The sequence below is a fragment of the Myodes glareolus genome, chromosome 2 (genome assembly GCF_982192425.1).
Source record: "Myodes glareolus chromosome 2, mMyoGla1.1, whole genome shotgun sequence".
Taxonomy (NCBI): domain Eukaryota; kingdom Metazoa; phylum Chordata; class Mammalia; order Rodentia; family Cricetidae; genus Myodes; species Myodes glareolus.
This window is the reverse complement of record NC_142027.1, coordinates 136,609,510-136,629,726: the sequence shown is the minus strand read 5'-3', so window position 1 is coordinate 136,629,726 and position 20,217 is coordinate 136,609,510. Positions and strand designations below refer to the sequence as shown.

General features: G+C 55.3%; 1 protein-coding gene and 1 long non-coding RNA gene across 3 annotated transcripts in view; one reads left to right on the top strand and one right to left on the bottom strand.

Annotated features, from left to right (window-relative positions):
* Positions 1–1,159: 1,159 nt before the first annotated feature.
* LOC148123176 (uncharacterized) lies at positions 1,160–8,301 on the bottom strand. The gene is made up of 3 exons (XR_015737334.1): positions 8,029–8,301; positions 3,179–6,391; positions 1,160–1,731 (listed from the first exon to the last, which is right to left on the bottom strand). It is a non-coding gene; the product is annotated as an uncharacterized LOC148123176 (long non-coding RNA).
* Tesc (tescalcin) overlaps positions 7,855–20,217 on the top strand; it is a 30,915-nt gene continuing 18,552 nt past the window's right edge. Inside the window, exon 1 of one of the 2 annotated variants that reach the window (XM_085681301.2) lies at positions 7,855–8,015. In XM_085681301.2, the coding sequence (XP_085537427.1) occupies positions 7,958–8,015 (58 nt within the window). In that variant the 5' untranslated portion in view covers positions 7,855–7,957. The remainder of the gene's footprint in view (positions 8,016–20,217) is intronic. The other variant, XM_085681295.2, reaches the window with a different exon arrangement.

Genomic DNA, 20,217 nt, shown 5'->3' with positions numbered 1-20,217 from the left:
ATGTCCAGAAACAAGCAAACTAGTCTGGCCTTAGTGGCCTGGCCCAGGGATGCCTTTGGAGGTCACAGCCCTACTGTGTGCACTAGACCAGGGTCTGAGCCTAGATCCAGCCCCACACATGCTGGGGACCACTTTGACCCTCAGCATCTTTCTCTGTGCAAACAGCAGAGTTGGGTTGTCTAACCATGAGGATCTTTCATGCTTGTCTGGAAGCGGAAGGGGAGGTACCCCGCCACACACACACACACACACACACACACACACACACACACACACACTCCAGACCCCTTCATCAGCTCCATGATCCTCACCTACCTCTGCACACAAGCTGGGGGCTCCCAACCTGGCTCATTTTGGAGCCACCCCGAATAGAAATGATCCACACCCCACACCTCCCACTGACTGATGGAGGAGAAGTGGAAATTTCTTCCTTGTGCTATTGCAGCCCTGGAGGGTTTGGGCACCAGCGAGAGTGGCCAGCTGGAAGGCAGTTTCCCTCTCCTGCCCCTGCCTCGTCAGCAACCAGCGGTGGCCCGGGGTTCTGCTGAGTCAGTGTGGCTAGGCTGGGTCTTGGCTCTGCGGCACCTGCCTAGGCTGGTCCCCTGATGGAGGCTCTGCTTGTTTCATTTCAAATTTCACCCTGTGTAACGCTGCACCCCACCCTGTGTTTATCACCCTGCCTTCTGTGCATCCCGTGGGTGCAGGTGTCCACGGGGGAGGGGGGGGGAGGAGGAGGACCCCGCAGGGGCAGGGCTCCCCTTGCCTCCACTGCTCCAGGCTAGAAAGGAGGTGGTGGCTCAGCCCACACAGAGGTGGGTGGTTTCATTTTCAGCCTGCAGGACACTGCTGGACCCCCTAGATACAGTCTCAGCCTCCCGCTCAGACCGCCAGGATGTCACCATGGAGATGGAAGGCTGGTTGAAGGCCAGACAGCCAGGGGCAGTCACCCCAGGCGTGGTCTCCACTCCTGGGCTCCTCCCTGCACCCATTTGTGATCTGTTACAGAGAAACCGTGAGGAGGGCTGCCCCTGAGTCCCAGCGGCCAGCACCCCTGGAGTGCACAGCTCACAGAATACTGCGGAGTCCCCGACGGGAAGTGTGTCGGACCCCATTCCTGCTCCAGAAGTTCAGGATTTGTCCCTGTCTACTTCAGAACCAACGGGGACCCGGCCAAGGGTGTGGCTTCACGGGGGAGAGCAAGCCATGCATGCTGAGAGCAGGGTTTCATCTCCAGCTGTAAACACTGGGCTACGCGACACTGACCTGTAATCCTAGCTCGCCAGAGGCAGGAGAATCAAAGGTTTGAGGTAATTTTCTTTTCTTTTTTTAAGATTTATTTATCATGTATACAGTGTTCTGTCTGCATGTACACCTGCAGGCCAGAAGAGGGTGCCAGATCTCATTGTAGATGGTTGTGAGCCACCATGTGGTTGCTGGGAATTGAACTCAGGACCTCTGGAAGAGCAGTCAGCGTCCTTAACCTCTGAGCCGTCTCTCCAGCCCACGAGGTCATTTTCAAACACAAAGTGAGTTCAAGGCTAACCTGGGCTACTTGAGACTTCCTCCGGGTTGCCATGCCCTATGGAAGGGAGGAGTAACCATTTGCATCCTGGGTAATGTGTCCTGTGAACTTCTGGGTTGTCATAAAATGGCCAAATGGCTCCGTGGGTCTGAAGAAGTGTTTTCCACTTTCTTATCTGTTAGCGGGGTCACCCTGGTGGCCGAAGGCACCTGTAAGGAATGTCAGCAGTCATGGGCTAGTGATGGGACCCAGCAGGACTTGCTCACCTGCTTACTGGGTGAATGGGAGCTGGAGATCCGAGCCCCATTTGGCCATGCTGGCTGAGATAATTTAAGGAAAGTCACTGACTCATGGAGATCCTCCTTGTCCAGTAGCCCCTCCCTCACCCTCCACTGTGACTACATATGTGACCCTGGCCTTGGAAGTAATAGATAGAAAAGGAAGAATGTCCCCCTGTTGTGAAATATTTAACTATGCAAAGATGTGTTCATTTGTCTGTGCTGCATTTAATTATGTAAAGATGTGTTGCTATGGTATCCTGTGGAATGTTACTTTAACTATGTAAAGGTGTGTTACTTTTGTCTGTGCTGCATTTGTTTAATTATGAAAAGATGTTTCACCTTGCCTGCCTAAGGCACCTGATTGGTCTAATAAAGAGCTTAACAGCCAATAGCTAGGCAAGAGAGGGATAGAGCTGGCAGGAGAGAGAATAAATAGGAGGAGGAATCCAGGCTCAAATGAGAAAATAAGAAGGAGAGAGGGAGAAAGAGAGGGAGGGACACGCCCACCCAGGGCCAGATTCAAGTAACCACCAGCCAGCTAGCTGTGAGAGACAGTGAGAGTGAGCTACAGGAAGAAAGAAAGGCAAAAGCCCCAAGGCAAAATGTAGACAAAGAAACAGGTTATGTTAAAAGAGCTAGCCAGAAATAAGCCTAAGCTAGGTGGAGTGTTCATAACCGATAAGTCTCTGTATCATGATTTGGGAGCTGGTTGGTGGCCTAAAATAAGAAGTCCGGTTTACACCCCCAGTCACCATATTTTTGTGTCTCCAAATATGATTGTGACCGTGGCTCAGCCAGATCTTTGTACACCAATGTTTGCAACAGAGTGAGTCACAGTGGTCAAAAGATGGAGCCCATTGAGTGCCCGTCATCCAAAGGAAGGAACAATAGAGCATGCTACAGTGTGGATGAACTTCAAAACACACGTTACGTGGAACCAGCAAGGCGTGGAAGGCTACCTCACACACAATTCTATTTACACGGAAAATCCAGAGTTTGTAAATATTAGGGGACGAAGGGGAGGGAGGATTGTAGGGTCATGGCTGAAAATGTGAGGTGTCTTTAGGAATGAGACATTTAAAAGTGATGGCAGTAATGGTCACACAAGTCCCAGGAAGAATCTAGAATCGCTCAGGTTGCCCCTTGTCATCAGGGAAATCAATGACAGCACACACATCCTCCACCAGTCTGCCTCAGAACCATCCGGAGTTCGGACTTGAAATGTCCACATCCCGACTTCTGAACTGTGATGTCTGGACATGGGAATCAGAGACTTATGAAGAACCTGAAGCAATCTGCACACACACACACACACACGCACACACACGCACACACACACACACACACACACACACACACAAAGCAGAATGCCCACCTGGATCAACAACCCTGTCCCCACCACAGCCACGATCCTGGAGGTCTTACAGGCTCAACTCCGTCCCTGTTTGTTGTTCTTTTTGCTTTGTTTTGTGCTGCTGCTGCTGTTCCAAGTCACAGCCAACTTTGTGGCTTAAAAGAATACAGTTTATTTTCTGGTTCTGGGAGCTGGGATCTCAGTGGGCCAAGCAAGGCGCAGGTTGTATTTCTCTAGCAGCCTGGCGGCAGGGGTCTGTCTTCCTGCATTTTTCAGACTTTGGAGGCTGTATTCCTTGGCCCATAGTCCCTTCTTCCATCTTCATAGCCGGCCATGGCTGGCTGGGCCAGCGTCCCATCTCTTGTTACTCCCTCGTCCCTGTACAGGGCCCCAGCTGTGCTTACAGGGGGACCCATCTGGACAGCACAGAACATCCTCAAGGCTTCTCTCTGCAGCCCCGACTCCCCACATCCACGGCCCATCAGTCCGAGGTGTGAGGGAATGGGATGGCTCCTTGGGGCTTTCTGGTGATGGGGGAGGCTCCTCCGAGCCCCCACAGACGGACACACCTGGCTGTGAGGAGAGCCACGTGCAGCAACCCCTGTGCCTTGGCTCTCGAGGACTCCCGTCCTTGACCCCAGAGCTCCATAGATGGATGGTGAATTTGAAATGGATTCTGGGCCCTGGCCACCTCTCTCTGCCTCTCATCTCCAATGCGGACTTGAAGCCCATCCAGGATCAAGCCTCCATTTGCCCCGCCGGCTCCTAGGATTGGTCCCTATTTATAATTGTGTGATAATGGAGAAGCACGCTCAAGCCGCCCTCCCCGAGGAGACCCACTCTTCTATTTTTAGGTCCCCTGGCCCATGGAGTTGTGTCCTCTTGAGGTCTGTCTGTCCAGGAATTCAGGAAAAGATCCTGGGGGCTCAGTGGTCCTGCAACCTGGAGGGGTTCAGGCTTGGGAATGAGAGGTCTGAGGTCTCCACTCCAGAGGGACAACAGCCCAAGTCTACAGGGTGATGGGGTGGGGGGTCAATGTCCCTGGGGATGGTAGCAGGGACTCTAAGGTCCCCCTGTTGAGCTCTGGTCCCAAATTAGAGCGTGTTTGAATAAAGAAGGGTCTGGTGAAGAGTGGGAACTGAGATTCTGTTCTTTTATTTTTATTTTATTATTTTTTGTTTTGTTTTGGTTTTTTTTTGTCTACTACTCTAGGCAGATATAGCTCTGATCTACGGTGGACGGTGGAAGATTGTGTGTGGGTCGTTCTGCAGGCCGCCGGGGGGCGCTGACAGACGGTCATGGAACTACTCATGCTGGCAGGCATCGAACTCGGGTCCTCGGACGGAGCGGTCGGGCGCTCTGCCCCCCCCCCCCCCAGCCATCTCTCAGGCTGCTGAGATTCTGTTCTTGACTGCACTGAAGAACTTGACTGCACTCAGGAGACACAGGAGTGCACCACAGGGGGCTCCCTCCCTTGTTTGAGAAAGGATCCCACGTAGCCCAGGTTGGCTTTGAATTCTGTGTAGCCAAGGATGGTCTCCGGTGCTTGAGTCTCCTTGCCCCTGCTTCCCAAACGCTGGGATTACAGCAGGACTCCACCATGCCTGATTGATCCTGGGCTGGGGGGTGGAGCCACGTGGTGCTGACAGCCTCAGACCCCCTCCTCTCAGGGACAAGGTCTCACTTGTATCCCAGGGCTGCCTGTGTGTCCCCAGCAATCCTCCTGCCTTAGTCTCCCGGGTCTGGCATCACAGGCCTGAACCAGAACACCCATGTCCTTGGAAGCATTTGGTAGGAGCCTCAGTGATGGCTTCCTGACTGTCACACTGATGGCTCCTGTAGTCCCTTCTGATTTCTCGGTCTGTAGGTTAAGAAGAGCGCCCTGTGCCCCTGCGGCACGTGCAAGCCTTGAGAGTCACCCCACCCTCATAGGATCATAGAGATGGCTGCTCAGAGTTCAAATCTATGTTCTGATTCTAACTCAACTCATTAGGGTCTCCCACCAATTAAACAGGGGTGTACCTGGTGTCTCTCAGGCCCCTGCAGCGTGTGGTGCCCACTGGAGAGCTGTGATGGCCCCCCACATCGCTTGTTTTCACACTGGGGGTCCTTAGGATCACCCATGCTCCTGGCTTTCCACAGCCAATGCACAGAGGCCGTCACAGCCCGTGGCGGAATATGCCAGGTATGAGCTGGCCTATGCAGTGACATAGAAGGGATCCGGCAAGCTCCTCGCTGAGTTACTGCTGCCCGGAAATCGGCCCTGTGGGTTGTCTACATTGTGTCAGTTGGCAAACATCACTCATCACTGACAGACTTCCTAGAGGGCCACTTCCAGCAAAGTCTGGGTGTTTATTGTCGTTTCCGGCACTTGGAGCAGATGAATGTTATTTGACCCTGGAAGCCACTCCCGGAAGACAGCGCTGTTGCTCCTGACACCTTGCAGATGGGGAAACTGAGGCTTCAGGAGGTAAGTCACCTGCCGGGACAAGCATGATCCCACAGCAGGACCAAAGGCTTTTCCCTCCCTGGGCTCAGCTGCCTCTGGTTTCCTAGGGACCAGACTTGCAAATCACGCAGGCAGGCACAGAGACAAACAGGTTTGTCTGCCTCTGGCTTTTAGCTCCTCCGAGGACCTGTGCCCCCCGAGGAGAGGCAGTTACCTGGTGACAGAGACAGCCCTGGGGAGAGAAGTCGCCCTGTGTTGTAGTAGGAGGGAGCCCTCTTGGCTCCTTCCAGGGCAGCCACACCCAGTGTCACGCTCCAGACTCAGTCCAGCCCGAATGACGCCAACAGGAGCATTGGTAAATTGAATGAAAGCGCTAGCGTCCTGGACCAGCGGCAGCAGGCTTCGTGCGGACCAAGCCCTGCTGGGTGCTCACATCGCTGCCGAGGGCGGGGGTGGGCGCTGCTGCAGCACCCACACGGTTTCCTGGAACCATCTGTCTCTGTGGGGCTACAGGTGGGGACAGTTATGGACTCGGAAGCTCAGTTTGAACATTCTGATCTCTGCAATCCTCCCGAGAGCCCACGCCCACCCTCTCTCCCTCCCAGTCCATCTGGAGTGAAGGTGATATCTCCTCCCCGTTTGCAGCTTAAAACCCAGTCAGGCTGGGAGGTGGTGGCGGCGTACACCTTTAATTCCTGCACTCGCCAGGGAGATCTCTGTGTGTTGGGGGCCAGCCTGGTCTACCGAGTGAGTTCCGGGTCAGGCTCCAAAGCTACAGAGAAACCCTGTCTCAAAAACAAAAACAAACAAAAACGTAGTCAGGACCCTGCACACAATAGGCCGTCAGCAAACACGCACTAAATGAGTTAACAGATACCCAAGTTAAACTCTGTCGCCCTCTTTCCTGCCTCCTGAGGACTCCTCGCATTTTGTGGGGGGGAACTTTCCTTGGCGACCACACCCCAGTCTTTCTCTAGAAGGCTGGTGGCTTGCTTAAGAGAGCAGTTGGGAAAAATAGGGGGACCCCTGAGAAGGCCTCTCTGAGGATGTCTAGGAGGAAGAGGAGGTCTGGGTAGAAGGATCGAGCAGGCAGGAAAGGCATTGTCAGTTCGGGGTGCTGGGGTACTGGGCAGGGGGGCCGTGACCCTGAGAATGCAGCCTCTGACAGGAAGCCCCAACTAGAATCCAGACACAAAAGTAAGTTGCAGAAAGGTATAGGTCATGGCGTGTTCTAGGAGCCCCAACACCCCGGGATCTGGGGAGCCCTTTCCTGACCTCCACCCCCGACAAAGGTCTGTCCGGATTTTTCGAATTCTTGAGGCCACAAACCCCCAGAGGCCGTGCAGCCCAGTCAGCAGCGATACCCCACAGCCTCTTCCTTGGCCGGGAGAGGTCTCCGTGAGCCCTGGGCAGCTGCAGGGGGAGCCTCTGAGGAGGATCTCAGGGAGGATCTTCAAGAGCTGACCCGGCTCCCGGGAGAGGGGGGCGCAGAGGAGACCTTAATCGGTTTTCAGCAATTAGGGGGTTTCTTCTAACTCTGCTAGGCTCTCCGTTGCTGCAAGGGCTGCCAGGGCTCTGGGTTCTGATTGGTCCCAGTCGCCTCCTGAGAGCCCCAGCACCAAAGAACTGGGCCCACCCGCGTCCGTGACCCCAGCACTTCCAGCCAGGACAGACTGTTGGCCCCTGGACCTGTCTGGGTGTCACCAATCTGGGCAGGGCATGGCTGGGGGCCCGCAGGGCAGCCTTAATGTTGAATTCCTCCGGGTCCCTCCCTCAACTTCTGGATAGGATCCCACGGACCCCCACCCCCAACTCCTTAGATGGAGCAATGGTGGCTGGAGCAGCAGCAGAACTGGCCAGTGAGGACCGCCTAGCTCACTACTTAGTGGGTCTACGGGACCCACGGGACCCACCTACTCCACTCTGCAGTTAAACTGAGGCCACCTGCAGGCGCGCCCTTCTCCCGGCGGCCGCCTGGGTGCAGGGAGCGGAGGAGGGGCGGCTTTAGCCTGGGTTCACACGCACGCTCTCCTCTGTCCTGCAGGACCCCGGAGGGTAGGCGGTGGGGTGCGGGTCGCGCTGCCCCCAACCCCACCCCGCGGGGCTGCGGCAGGGGCATGACCGAATTGTATTCTCCACTCCCCCACCCCGACCCCCGCGTCCGCGAGTGAAGCCGGCTAGCGCTAGGACCGCGCCGCTCCGCCCGCCCGCCGCTATAAGAGGCCGCTCCGAGCCCCACGCGGAACCGGCTCCGCGCCTCGGTCCCCGCGTCCCCACCCGGCTCCAGTTCAGCGCAGCCCAGGCAGTCTCCGGCCTCCCTTCGAGGGGCGCCCCGGGCCCCGCTGCGCACCATGGGCGCTGCCCACTCGGCGTCCGAGGAGGTGCGGGAGCTCGAGGGCAAGACTGGCTGTGAGTACCTTACCGAGGCCGGGCACCCGCGCGGGGACCGTCGCCTGCATGCCCCCGCTTCGCGCCGCTGTGTGACCTTGGGCTAGTGGCTGGCCCTCTCTGTGCCTCGCTCTCCGGTTGCTTCAAATGGGTTCCCGCCCGCCGCTGTGCGTTGTGCGGGAGATGCCGCCGAGAGGGGCTGGAGGGGACCGGGGTGGTGGCCCGGGACGCGACGAGACCCAAGCCTCCCCCGGCCGAGGCGGAGGGCAGGGCGGAGTCGGGCAGGTGGCCTAGGCTGCGAGGGCCGGCGCCCCGGCAGCCCCGGAGAGCGCTGAGCGCGCGCCGCACCTGCAAGTCTGCAGCTGGCGATGCGCAGGGCGGAAAGTTTGCAAGTGGCGGGACCGGAGGAGCCGCGCCGCCCGCGGTGACCTTAGGCGGGGGTCACCCTCCCGCGTCCCCGCGCGTTCCCGCCCCCGACTGCAGCCTTGGGCACCGAGCCCCGCGTCCTCCGAGCTGGCGCGCTCTCCACGGACCGCAGAGGCCGGGAGGGGCGAGCGCGAGGAAGCGCCGGTCCGCCCAGCGCTTGACCCTGGGCGAGGATGGGCAGGCGCACGGGCAGAACCTGCTTTGCTGACCGGAAGAAGCCGGAGTTAGCCCTTGAGAGGCGGTGTGACCTTGGGCCAGTCTATGCCTCTGAGTCTCAGTTTGCCACCTCTGTGAAATGGGAGGCTGGTGGCCCGTGAGAGCGCCAAACACCGGGAGCTGCGGCGGGAGGCAGCTGCTGAGTAGAGAGCAGCCAGTCAGCAGTCACCCGAGAGGGGACCCCGCTGCCACCCGCCTCTCTAGAGCCGAGTGAAGTCATAGAAAGTTCCAAACTGCCGAGTGTCGACACCCGCGCACACAGTCAGCCGAAAGTGTGGAGTGGATCCGCTTAAAGAGTCGTTTATATAACTCGATAAGAGCGGCATCCGAACTGTCCGGTCCCTGCAAGAGCAAGCGCGAGTGTGTGCACGCTGTGTGCAAGCTGGAAATGTGTGCACGCTGTGTGCAAGGCAAGCGCGAGTGTGTGCACTCTGTGTGCAAGCTGGAAGTGTGTGCACGCTGTGTGCAAGGCAAGCGCAAGTGTGTGCAGTCTGTGTGCAAGATAAATGGGAGTCTGCACGCTGAGTGCTAATGGGAGTGTGCAGGCTGTGTGTCAGTGGGCGTGTGCGCATGCTGTGTACAAGCTGGAAATGTATGCATGCTGTGTGCAAGGCAAGAGCGAGTGTGTGCACGCTGAGTGCAGATGGGAGTGTGTGCATGCTGTGTGCAAGCGGAAGTGTGTGCAGCGTGTGCACCGGTGTGATCTTGGACCCTCGGTGCCTCAGTCTCTCCAGCTCAGCGACCGCGGATCAGCGCCCCTCCCCCAGTCTCACTTTTGTATTTCCTGAATTCACTTTACTGAGCGCAAACCAAAAGTTTTATAAACGCGACACCCCCCCCCCCCCCCGCTCTCGCCGCCCTGCAGGCCCACGAGGGAGGCCCCGCCCACTCCTGACTCAGTTTGACCGATGGCCAGTTGCTGCCCCACCTGGTGCAGGTTGACACCACCCCAACCCCACCCCTCACCCCCCACCCCCGGCCTTCTAGGGGAATTCCAGCGGGCTGTGGGTTTGACAGTGATGGCCGCAGAGCATGCCGGGAGCCTTGTCAGTTTCCTGGGTTCAGCCTCCCAGGGTGGCAGATGCTGGGGTGGCTTCTCCTCTAGCTCAGAACTCGAGTCCAAAGGAGGCTGCGGAGGGGACCCGAGGTACCCCCCCCCCCGGGGACAGTGCTTCCTGGGGTCCTGCGGGCCTTGAAGGCGCTGGTGCCGTCTGGACACTTTCACCCACTTGGCAAATCTTTATGGACCCGGGATTTTGAGTATTTTGGAGGATGCGGCGGTGACCCAGAGAGACCAGTATTCTCAAGCGGGATGCACAGCACACAGATCTACCCCGTAGGTGTTATGTTCTGAGAGGGGCGGGGAAGGGGTGCACAGGTAACTAAGGAGCCAGCCGTGTGACAGCGGCAGGAGCTTTGGAGCAGCAGGTGCCAAGGCCCTGTGCGGGAGGCAGCTGGTCATGCCGGTGAGAGTGGCTGAGGACACAGCCGTCCCCGAGGCTCAGGCAGCATTGCAACCCAACTTCAGGCGTCCTTCACGCTTCCTGTGCCTCAGTTTCCTGTGCTGTCAAATGGACGCAGCGATTGTATCTTCCTTAGAGGTGCAGCCCTCAGAGCCACCTCGCCCTAAGTGTTGGTCCCTTTATCCCTGCTGTGTGCCCTTCAGCGGGTCGCTGCCTCTCTGGGCCTCACCTCCCAGGGTTGTATGGACCTGAGGAGGTGACATCAGCCATTTGCGGGAAGGCGCAGGGGTGAGGTTAGCGGACTGGATGGGCGGTGCCTGTGAGAACTTTGGGAAAGTGTCCCAGGACTGGGGTGGTCAAGGGGACACATTGCACTGGGGCTTGCCTAGGCCAGTACTTAGCACTTTAAGACACCCAGTAGGTCTTCACCCCCATCTTCAGGAAGAGTGATGGTGATGTGGCCATTTCCTCCCACAAGGGAAACCGAGTCTCCAAGAGAGACAGCATCTTGACGGAGTAGAGGTGAGGGTGGAGGGTCTGTGTTCAGCGGCCTCTCTGACCGCCAGGGTAGGCACGGCTGCCCAGGGCGGACAGCTTTTCCTTCCCTCACCCTCTCTGCTGCCGGTTGGCTGTGTGCATCTGTGCCGTTGTCTGTCTGTAGAGAGAATGCTCCCATCTGTTCCTCTGGGGTTCAGATTTCAGATCTGACCTCCCTGCCCTGTCTCAGGGCAAAGTTCCTGCCATTGTTTAGGGCTCTGAGAGCCGTTGCTCCCTTCCAGAAGACTGTCCCGCCTGGCCGCTCCCATGCAGCCTCAGTGGGTACACTCAGACCTGGTCCTCCCTTCGTTCCTGGGCTCCTCCCACTGCCTCCTCAGTACCGTCACCTGCCTCCCCCTAAAACGCGGGCATCTGTGTCCCTCAACTCCCCACAGAGTGGCAATGAGACCACACAAGGCTCACATGGGGGCAGGGATGTCACTGAGTCCTTCCTAACCCCAAAAAGCGTCACTGAGTCGAGGGTCACCTCCCCCTACAGGCCTTGTCCATGCAGGCCCTGAGGCACCCCATGGAAAATGGGCCTGTTGGCAGCTTGCCTGTTTGCACAGGGTACAGCAAGGCCCCCTTCCCCCACAGAGAGCTCGCTCAGTGACTCATGGCTCAAGCCTCCCTCCTAGTCAGCACCCACCTAGACTGTTGGTGAGCAGCAGCCGGGGACCTCAGCTTTCCACCCAGGAGGGACATCAGGCCGGGGCCATGACCGTCGGGGACCCTGAGCTAGCCTGGGGTACTACCCTGCCCAGTCCTGGTGGAAGCCAGGCTGGAGCATGCTGGGAAAGGCCTACAGAGCCAGAAGCAGCAGAACCTTGGGCCAGAGCTCAGGCCTCATGGCGACATCGGCAGATTGGTGACGACTGCCCGGCACTAAGAGCAACACAACTGTCAATAAGGACATCCTGCCATTCTGGAGCCTGCTGGGGACACTGCTGGCCCTTTGCATGGATGAGATCATAGAGGCTCTGCAGATGGATGAGGGGAGAGCCGAGGCCAGCTGGGGCCTGGTTCCTGCTCATTCCATGGAGTCCACCCCACCCCGTGGGGTGAGGTTTCTTATAGTCCTCTTTGTGGAGCTATGGTTGGAGCCCAGGGCCAGCCTCACACAGGCTAGGCAAGTGCTCTGTCACTTAGCTGCACCCAGATCCCCCTTTTAAAAATGTTTGATACAGTCTTCCCATGTAGCCCAGACTGGCCTTGAACTCAGGACCCTTCTGCCTCAGCCTCCTAGGTTGCTAGCTCAGGCCTGTGTCATTGTCTGGGAGTGACCTCTGTCCATTGCAGGTCCTGGATGAGGGTGGGGGTGAGCGGGTTCTCTGCCCTTCGGAAGCTCAAGGGCTTGAGGTAAGCTGGGGGGGTGGGACTGACACCTCTGCAGTCAGTCACCCACAGAGGCATGAGAGTAGCCAGCCTGAGCCGCTTCCACATTAGTGGCCAAGGCTGTTGACTTTCATGCAGCCCCATCTCGCTAGGTTCACAATACAGCAATTAGAAATCCCTTGTCCCTGGTATGGTGGCACACACCTCATCCCCGCAGAAGGCTAAAGGAGAAGGGTATTGACTTTGAGGAGATCTTGTCTCTAGAAAACGGGGAGGGAGGGAAATAAATGTTTTTGTTTTTCCAGACAGGGTTTCTCTGTGTAGTCCTGGCTGTCCTGGAATTCACTCTGTAAACCAGGCTGGCCTCGAACTCAGGGAGATCCCCAGCCTCTGTTTCCTGAGTACTGGGATTAAAGGCATGCGCCACCACCATCCAGTGCCCAGCAGCTACTCCCCAGCCCTGGAAGTCGGCTATCTATCCTTGTAAAAGCTCACTGACCGAGGGTTCCTCCTCATGACCACTTACAGACAGCAGAGGCTTAGCTCAGGAAGTTAATGCCCATGGTCACGTAGATGCTGAATTCAAATCCAAAGCAGGTCCTCTGGTGAGGTTTCGAATGCAGAGAGAGAGAGAGAGAGAGAGAGAGAGAGGAGAGAGAGATTGAGATTGAGATTGGACACGCTAAAGGGCAGAGCCCGCAGTCCTGTGGGTGTGGGACACGCTAAAGGGCAGAGCCCGCAGTCCCGTGGGCGTGGGTCCCTGGCATGCCCAGAAGAGGTGAGCATGGTACAGCCACATGCTGGTAAACTGGATTGCATGGTTGCATTGGGCCTTGGGGCTGACGGGATAGGTTCTGGATGATATGGAATGTTCTAGAACTTGCATGTTTGGTGACAAGCAGTTAGGATGGAGTGGGAGCTACTCCTTCTGTCTCCTGGGGGTTTCCAGGGTGGCTCACATCTGTTCTGAAGAGAGATTTCTGTTGTCTGTGGGAGAGCAGGTGGCAGTGGCTGGACCTGCCGGCTTGGGGACCTGCAGTAATGAGCTCCCTGCTGCATCTTCTTACCCCTGCCCCGTGGGCGAAGTGTTTTGTTTTGAGCTAATACCCTGCTCCCCAGATGTATCAGGGACCGGGTGACAGACCAGCCAGCTGGATCATAAGTCAGACAAGTGCCGTGTACACGGGATGGGAGCTCCAATGTCCCCAAAGAACTTAGGTCCCTGGGGTCTTTGCACCTCTGAAGGACCCATTGCTCTAGGAAGAAGGTGGGGCTGTGGCCCCAAGGGAGGAGCTGTCCCACTAGCCAGCCTGTCGCTGGCTTCCACTTTAATTATGCATGAAGCCAGAAGGTCACCTGGGCATTTCCGTTGGTGACAGCGGTTGTCTTTTGCACTAGGACAAAAAGGTCCTTTGTTGTCCTTGCGGAGTGACCTTTTCCGATGGGCAGGCTGTCAGGAGTGGCCTTCCACTCACCTTGGGAGGCAACAGGAAGTAGCTGAGGTCACGTCAGGGCCTGAGGTTCTCTAGAAGGGAGGGCGGGCGGCAGGGGCATTGCGGATGAGGCTGAGCCCTTTCCAGAGGACCCTCGCTGTGCCTCAAGCCCCAAGTGTCACAGCTGGAAGAGGGGCCCAGGCAAGCCTGGGCTGAGCATCCATCTCCAAAGTAGAGTGCTCCCAAGTACAAACTTCTGAGCACCAGTGTGGTGTGACCCCCCAAGTGGAAAATTCCTCTGTGACCTCACATGTAGGGGAACTTCAGCCGGAATGCACTGGTAGGACACTTGCCTAGCGTGGGGGGGGCTTTGGGTTCAGTCCCCAGCACCACAAAAAAACGAATCAAAAGAGATGTCTTAATAATCTTATATAAGGTCTCAGTCCATAGTGTGCCTGCTTAGTGTGCACAGAGCCCTGGGTTCGGTAACCCAGCACCAAATATGACCAGTGCGGTGGTGCCAGGACTTGGGCAGTGGAGGCAGGAAGAGTAGAAGTTCAAGGTCACCTTCAGCTACAGACAGTCTGAGTCCAGCCCAGGATACGAGACCCAGCCTGGAAACAAACCAAAATATTATAGAACATCAGTTTTTAAATTTCGGTTTTGGTTTTTCGCTATAGCTTTGGAGCCTGTCCTAGAACTCATTCTGTAGACCAGGTTGGCCTCAAACTCACAGAGATCCACCTGCCTCTACCTCCCGAGTGCTGGGATTAAAGGCTGAGCCACCAACGCCCAGCATAAACTCACCTTTTTGTTTTGACCTGGTCCCATGCCCAAGATACTTCATCCGTAACAGAGTAAAACCCAAAACGGGCACAGTCTAAGGCTGTGAGTCCTCCTGGTTATAGGGTGATGAACTTTTGAAGTTGGCCACATTCCAGTGTAAACAGTTTTTAAAATTATATCTGTGAGTGTGCACATGGGCACACATGTGAACACTCCACAGCACAGGCTTGGCGGCAAGAACCTTTCTTCTCTAAGCCATCTGACCAGCCCTGGAGGCAAATTTTACATCCACATCCATAATTTCCTCATCTCCTGGGCTTGACACACCTAAAACCAACTGTTACCTCTGCCTTTGTGCTTAATTTTGTCTGGCTGGGTATTTTTGCTCTTGAAGTCTGCCTACAAGCTGGTCAGTCACCCTTTGGGGCAAGCATTTTCACAAACCCTGCTCATTATGATTCTTCTTTCCTATCTAATACGTTTTCCCATGGATTTCTCAGCAATGGTCTGCGAGTTATAAACTGGACTTTCTTTTCCTGGTGTTTGTGAATAAACATTGAGCTGGGTATAAAATTTTAACTTATTGGATGATTTTCCTGTAAAACTTTAAGGCAATTCTGAGGACAATTCTGAGCCCTCTCAGTCTCAGAATTAGTACTACTCCCCTCCCCCACTGGGAACCAAGGACCTAACAGTTACACATGCACGTACTGAGATGTTAGGAACTTTCCATCTCCCTGAATAGGGGCAAGATAACCCTTAGCTGTTGACTCAGTGACTGATGTTTTGACTTAGGCCCTGGGAAAGGGACAAAGTGACCCTCAGATGTTTCCCCTTACCTCATCTGATCTGGCAACCGCTCTCCAGCCAATTATGGGTAATAGCCCTTTTGAATAAGCCAATCATAATAGTTAAGGAACAACCCCCAGACACCCCTTCCTTCTGTGGTTTTTTTTTTTTCTATTTAAAAATAGCCTGTACCAGCCATTCGGGGTCTTTCTGCTTTTTTGAATGCTGAATTTATGACAGAATTAATAAAATCCTCATGCTTTTACATAGCTGTGGTGTGAGAGATGGTCTCTTGGGGCGACTCCTCCTCGGTGATTGGACTCTAGAGTCCAACATTTCCCAACCCCACCTGAAGTTCTATTTTGGGTTGCTATTGATAAATTAGGTTTGTCTAATGGCTTTTTTGTTGTTGTTATTGAAACCTATTTTTCCTCTGTTTTAAAGTTTGTATTGCTGTTTTTTATGTTGTTACTTGCATTTTTTTAAATTCTGACAACTGTCTGGATACCACACACTTAAAAAAAATAATTTATTTAACTTTATTTTATGTGCATTGGTGTTAAGTTGTCAGATCGCCTGGAACTGGAGTTCCAGACAGTTGCGAGTCACCATGTGGTTGCTGGGAATTGAACCCAGAACCTCTGGAAGAGCAGTCAATGCTCTTAACAGCTGAGCCATCTCTCCAGCCCCTGTGTTGATGTTTTAGATAGGCTCATACCTGGTTTATGCTGTTTCATTCTAAAGGAGACTCATGTTTTTTCTCATGAAAATATGCCTCCTGGTGACCTCTCAGTGGTCCTGACATCCATGTGTTGGACCCTCTTGCTGTCCCCTGATCTCTTGACCCTTCCCTCGTGTGTCTGCATTGCTCTGAGCCACACCCAGCATCATCTCCTTGGGTCCACCCTTCGATTCACTAATTCTCTCTCCAGCAAGGTCGCAGCCTTGTCCACTGTCCTGGCTGGTTTATGGCACAAGCTAGAGTCATCTGAGGAGGGAGCCTCAGTTGAGAAAATGTCTTCATAAGATCCAACTGTAGAGCATTTCTTAATTAGTGATTGATGGGGAGGGCCCAGACCATTGTGGGGTTTCATTCCTGGGCTGGTGGTCCTGGGTTCTGTAAGAAAGCAGGCTGAGGAAGCCATGAGGAGCAAGCCAGTAAGCAGCACCCTCCATGGCCTCTGCATCAGCTCCTGCCTCCAGGTTCCTGCCCTGCTTGAGTTCCTGTCCTGACTATCTTTGATGAACAGCAACGTGGAAGTATAAGCCAGATAAACCTTTCCCCCTCGAGTTGCTTTGGTCCTGGCGTTTCATCATAACAATAGGAACCCTGATTTAGATACCCATTAAGATTTTAAATTTTGTTTTGCTTTGTTTTTTTGGGACAGGGTTTCTCTGTGTAGTTCTGACTATCTAGGAACTTGCTCTGTAGACCGGGATGTCATTGGGCTCACAGAGATTTGCTGCCTCTGTTGGGTGCTGGGATTAAAGGTGCACACCACCATGGCCTGGTAAACTTTTAAATTCTAATTACTTTATAAATCGCTTATGGGTTCATGCTGTAGGGTTTGAGCATCCTTTTTGGTTCCTTTGCTTTGTATGGTTGACTTGATTCTGAGTCCATCTTCTGCCTGGGCTATCTTCGTCCCTCCCTTGGGGTGCAGGGCTCCTGTGCACCCCAAGTCACAGAAGTGATTTCCGAGGCACCTTTGCATCTGTTGTGCTAAGTGCTTCGGGGTTCTCATCAGTCTGCAGACACTTTGTATATGAACTCAGTGCGGGACATACCTCCCTCTTCTCTCTCTTCCCAGCAGAGGCCATGCCTGGGCTGGAGAAACATTACTGTCTGACCCACCTGACACAGATGGCTACTGTTTGTGTTTCAGTGCTCTGTGTGGTCCTGGTTTAAGCTTACACAGACTAAAGCCAGGAGGGTCTCTTGATAGGTTTCAGGCCCCCATGTTTTGTGATCAGGACTTGTAGCCATTCCAACACGATCCGGCAGCTCCTGTTCATCACCCTGTGGGGGTCTCAGTCTCCCCTTGCTTGTGACATTCCATGGGTATGATCTTGTCCTACAGCCCAGGCTGTCCTTGAACTGGAGATCCTCCTGCCTCAGCCTCCTCGGCGCTGCTGGATTTGCAGGCCCTGCTCAGGGAAAGCCTTTTCTTCTAAGCTTAGCACAGTATTAAGGTGGTTCCTGGATTTCCCCAGTGGCCACAAGTTTGCAGCGGCAGGAGCCGCCTGTGCTAGCCCTCAGAAGCAGGACCAGTTTCTTTGACTTCTTTCCATGCACATGAGGTAAGCTACCGCCACTCCATTCGGCCTCAGGGATAAATCTGGAGCTGAGATGGTTCTGAAGGCGGGGCTGAGCTGTTGAAGGCGGGGCTGAGCTGTTGAAGGCGGGGCTGAGCTGTTGTCTCTTGGATGCTGTGCATATCACCCCACTCTAATGCAGAAATGTAAAGAGCCGCTTGCTCTAGCACACAGAGCACAGGATATGGCGGGAGAAACAAATCCTACCTCTGTTGTTCTGAGCTGTGTGACCCCCAGTGAGCCACACAGCCTCTCTGATCCTGCCTCCTGAGCAGGGAAGGGGGTGTGCTGCCATTGGCACAGTTGGAAAAGCCGAGCTCCTGCCTGTGAGTCAGGCTGTCACTCTCTGCTATGAGGTGAGCAGTAAAGAAGCCAAGCAGGGCTGGGGAAAGGCGGGCACGCCCCAACTGTAATGCTCAGAGCCATGCCATCCCACTCAAACAGTTTTCTGCGTTGCCTCATTTGCTCAGAGTGCAGGGTGTGTGTCAGAGCAAAAGCAACCCACCCAGCATGTCCCCTCCACCAAGGGTGTGTTCTGTGCAGAAGAAGCCCACAGAGACCCCAGCGGGACCCTTGGTGCCGGAGGTGACCACAGATGATGTTTCCGTGCTGATGTGGGCTGGGCTGGCTCTGCCCCGGGAAATCTGGCTTTTTGTACTGGGCTGACGACTATGCGAAGTGGGTCAGAGGGTCTGTGTTCTCTCCTCCCTGGTGGTCCAAGGGTCTGCATTTCCCCCTCCTTGTTGGTCCGAGGGTCTGCATTCCCCACTCCTTGGTGGTTCAAGGGTCTATGTTCTCTCCTCCCTGGTGGTCCAAGGGTTTGCATTCCCCCCTCCTTGTTGGTCCGAGGGTCTGTGTTCCCCACTCCTTGGTGGTCCGAGGGTCTGTGTTCCCCACTCCTTGGTGGTCCGAGGGTCTGTGTTCTCTCCTCCTTGGTGGTCCAAGGGTCTGTGTTCCCTCCTCTTGTTGGTCCTAGGGTCTGTGCTCCCCCATCCTCCTTGGTCCAAGGGTCTGCATTCCCTCCTCGTTGGTCCAAGGGTCTGCATTCCCTCCTCCTTGGTGGTCCGAGGGTCTGCGTTACCTCCTCCTTGTTGGTCTGAGGGTCTGTATTCCTGCCTCCTTGTTGGTCTGGGGGTCTGTGTTCCTGCCTCCTTGTTGGATTGGAAAAACCACTTCAAACAGTCAGGTGCATCCTTGGGAGGTTTCAGAGTCCACGGCAATATGGTGGGTTCACGTCAGGGCTGTGGCTGCCGGCTGCCGAGGCGCTGGCAGGTGGAGGGAGGGTGCTCACAAGAGGGCAGCTGGTAGGATCCCCTGCGAGGCTGCGGAAGCCCAGCCTCCCTCCCTCCCAAGTCCTGCATTAGTCACTGCTGTGTCTGGAGCCCCAGGTGGCCTCCCTGTGGAGCCCAGAGGCAGCAGAAAAGCCCTGAAGGCTGGAGTGGCTCAGGACACAGTCAGCCTGTCACAGCCAAGCTGATGACTCCTGTCCCTCTGCTGAGATTTGGAGCAAAGTAGACAGTGATTTTTCAATTGGGACCAAAGTTCATGTGGCGTAAAATTTACCATTTTAGGTCTGGGAGATGACTTGGTCGATGAAGTGCCCTGTGAGCATGAGAACCCAAGTTTGATCCCTCCCACCCATGTAAATGTAGTAACATACATCTGATCTCAAAGCTGGGGAGGCAGAGAGGGGAGGGACCCTGGACCTGGGTGGTACTGGCCAGTCAGTCCACTGAATCTGTGAACTCAGGTGCAGCGAGAGACGCTGGCTCAGAAAACAAGGTAGAGAGGGACAGGAAGACAGGAGATGTCGACCTCACCCTCTTCACGCGCACTCACGTAAACACACACACATACACATTCACACACTCACACACACGCACATGCACACATGCACGCACACACTCGTGCACACACATGTATGCATATGCACACACATACACACTCACATACACATGCACACACACACATGCACAACACACATGCACACTCACTAATGGCATTAGCTGCTGTGAAGTGAGCTTCTTGGTTGGGTTTCATGCAGTCAGTGTTCTAAATATTTCCAGAACATTCCATCACCCCCAGTTAAGCCCTGAGCCCACCCATTGTCCATCTTCACCCTCTCCTCCTGGCCCTTGCTGAGCAAGAGTCCATGTTCCACTTCCAAGGAATCACCTGGTAGGGTGCTTGACCCTCAGACGTGGACTGGGTGGCCTCGGTGCCTGGTGCACTGTTGTCATGGGCCCACTCTGCACCGGTGAGGGCCACAACAGCCTCTCTTTCTCGATTGTTCCTGTGGACTTTCCCTGTTTTCCATAGCCATCCGCAGGAGACGTGGCTCTTTTCACCTTGGAGAGCTGTGAACAGCATTTCTGACGGGGTGGTGTGTCACCATGGGAGCCATCTCCTAGGAGGTGGGAGGTATTGTTCTCTCAGAGGAGGAGGCAGAATGGAGATTTAGGAGCTGCTCAGAGCCACCTCTTCAAATTGCCCTGTGCCTGGGCTGATCCTCAGGGTACCTGGGGAGTGTCCCCAGGGTCCTGGCCCATCTCTGGGGATGGTGAGCCACAGAGCTCTGGGTACCTCGGAAGTCTCAGATCTTACTTGGTGTGCCCTGGGTCAAGCATTCTTATTCAGGTGGGAGGCTGAGGGAGCCCCTGAGAAGAGGGGGTGCAGGTCACGCTTGCCTCTCCTGTGTCCCAGCCCCTCTCTTCTTACCAGGTCTGCTGCAGCTGCTGGCTCTCAGCTGTCCCCAGCCCCCTCTGAGTCTGCTTTCCGCCTTGTCTTGCCAGGGGTGGCAGATCTTGGCCCCTGGCTTGGAGTTCCATGTTCCCTGAAGGTGAAGACTCCAAAACTTGTCCCTACTGGATGAAGCCAGCCCAGCCCACCCTGCCACTCCCAGTGCTTCACCTCCCCCAGAAG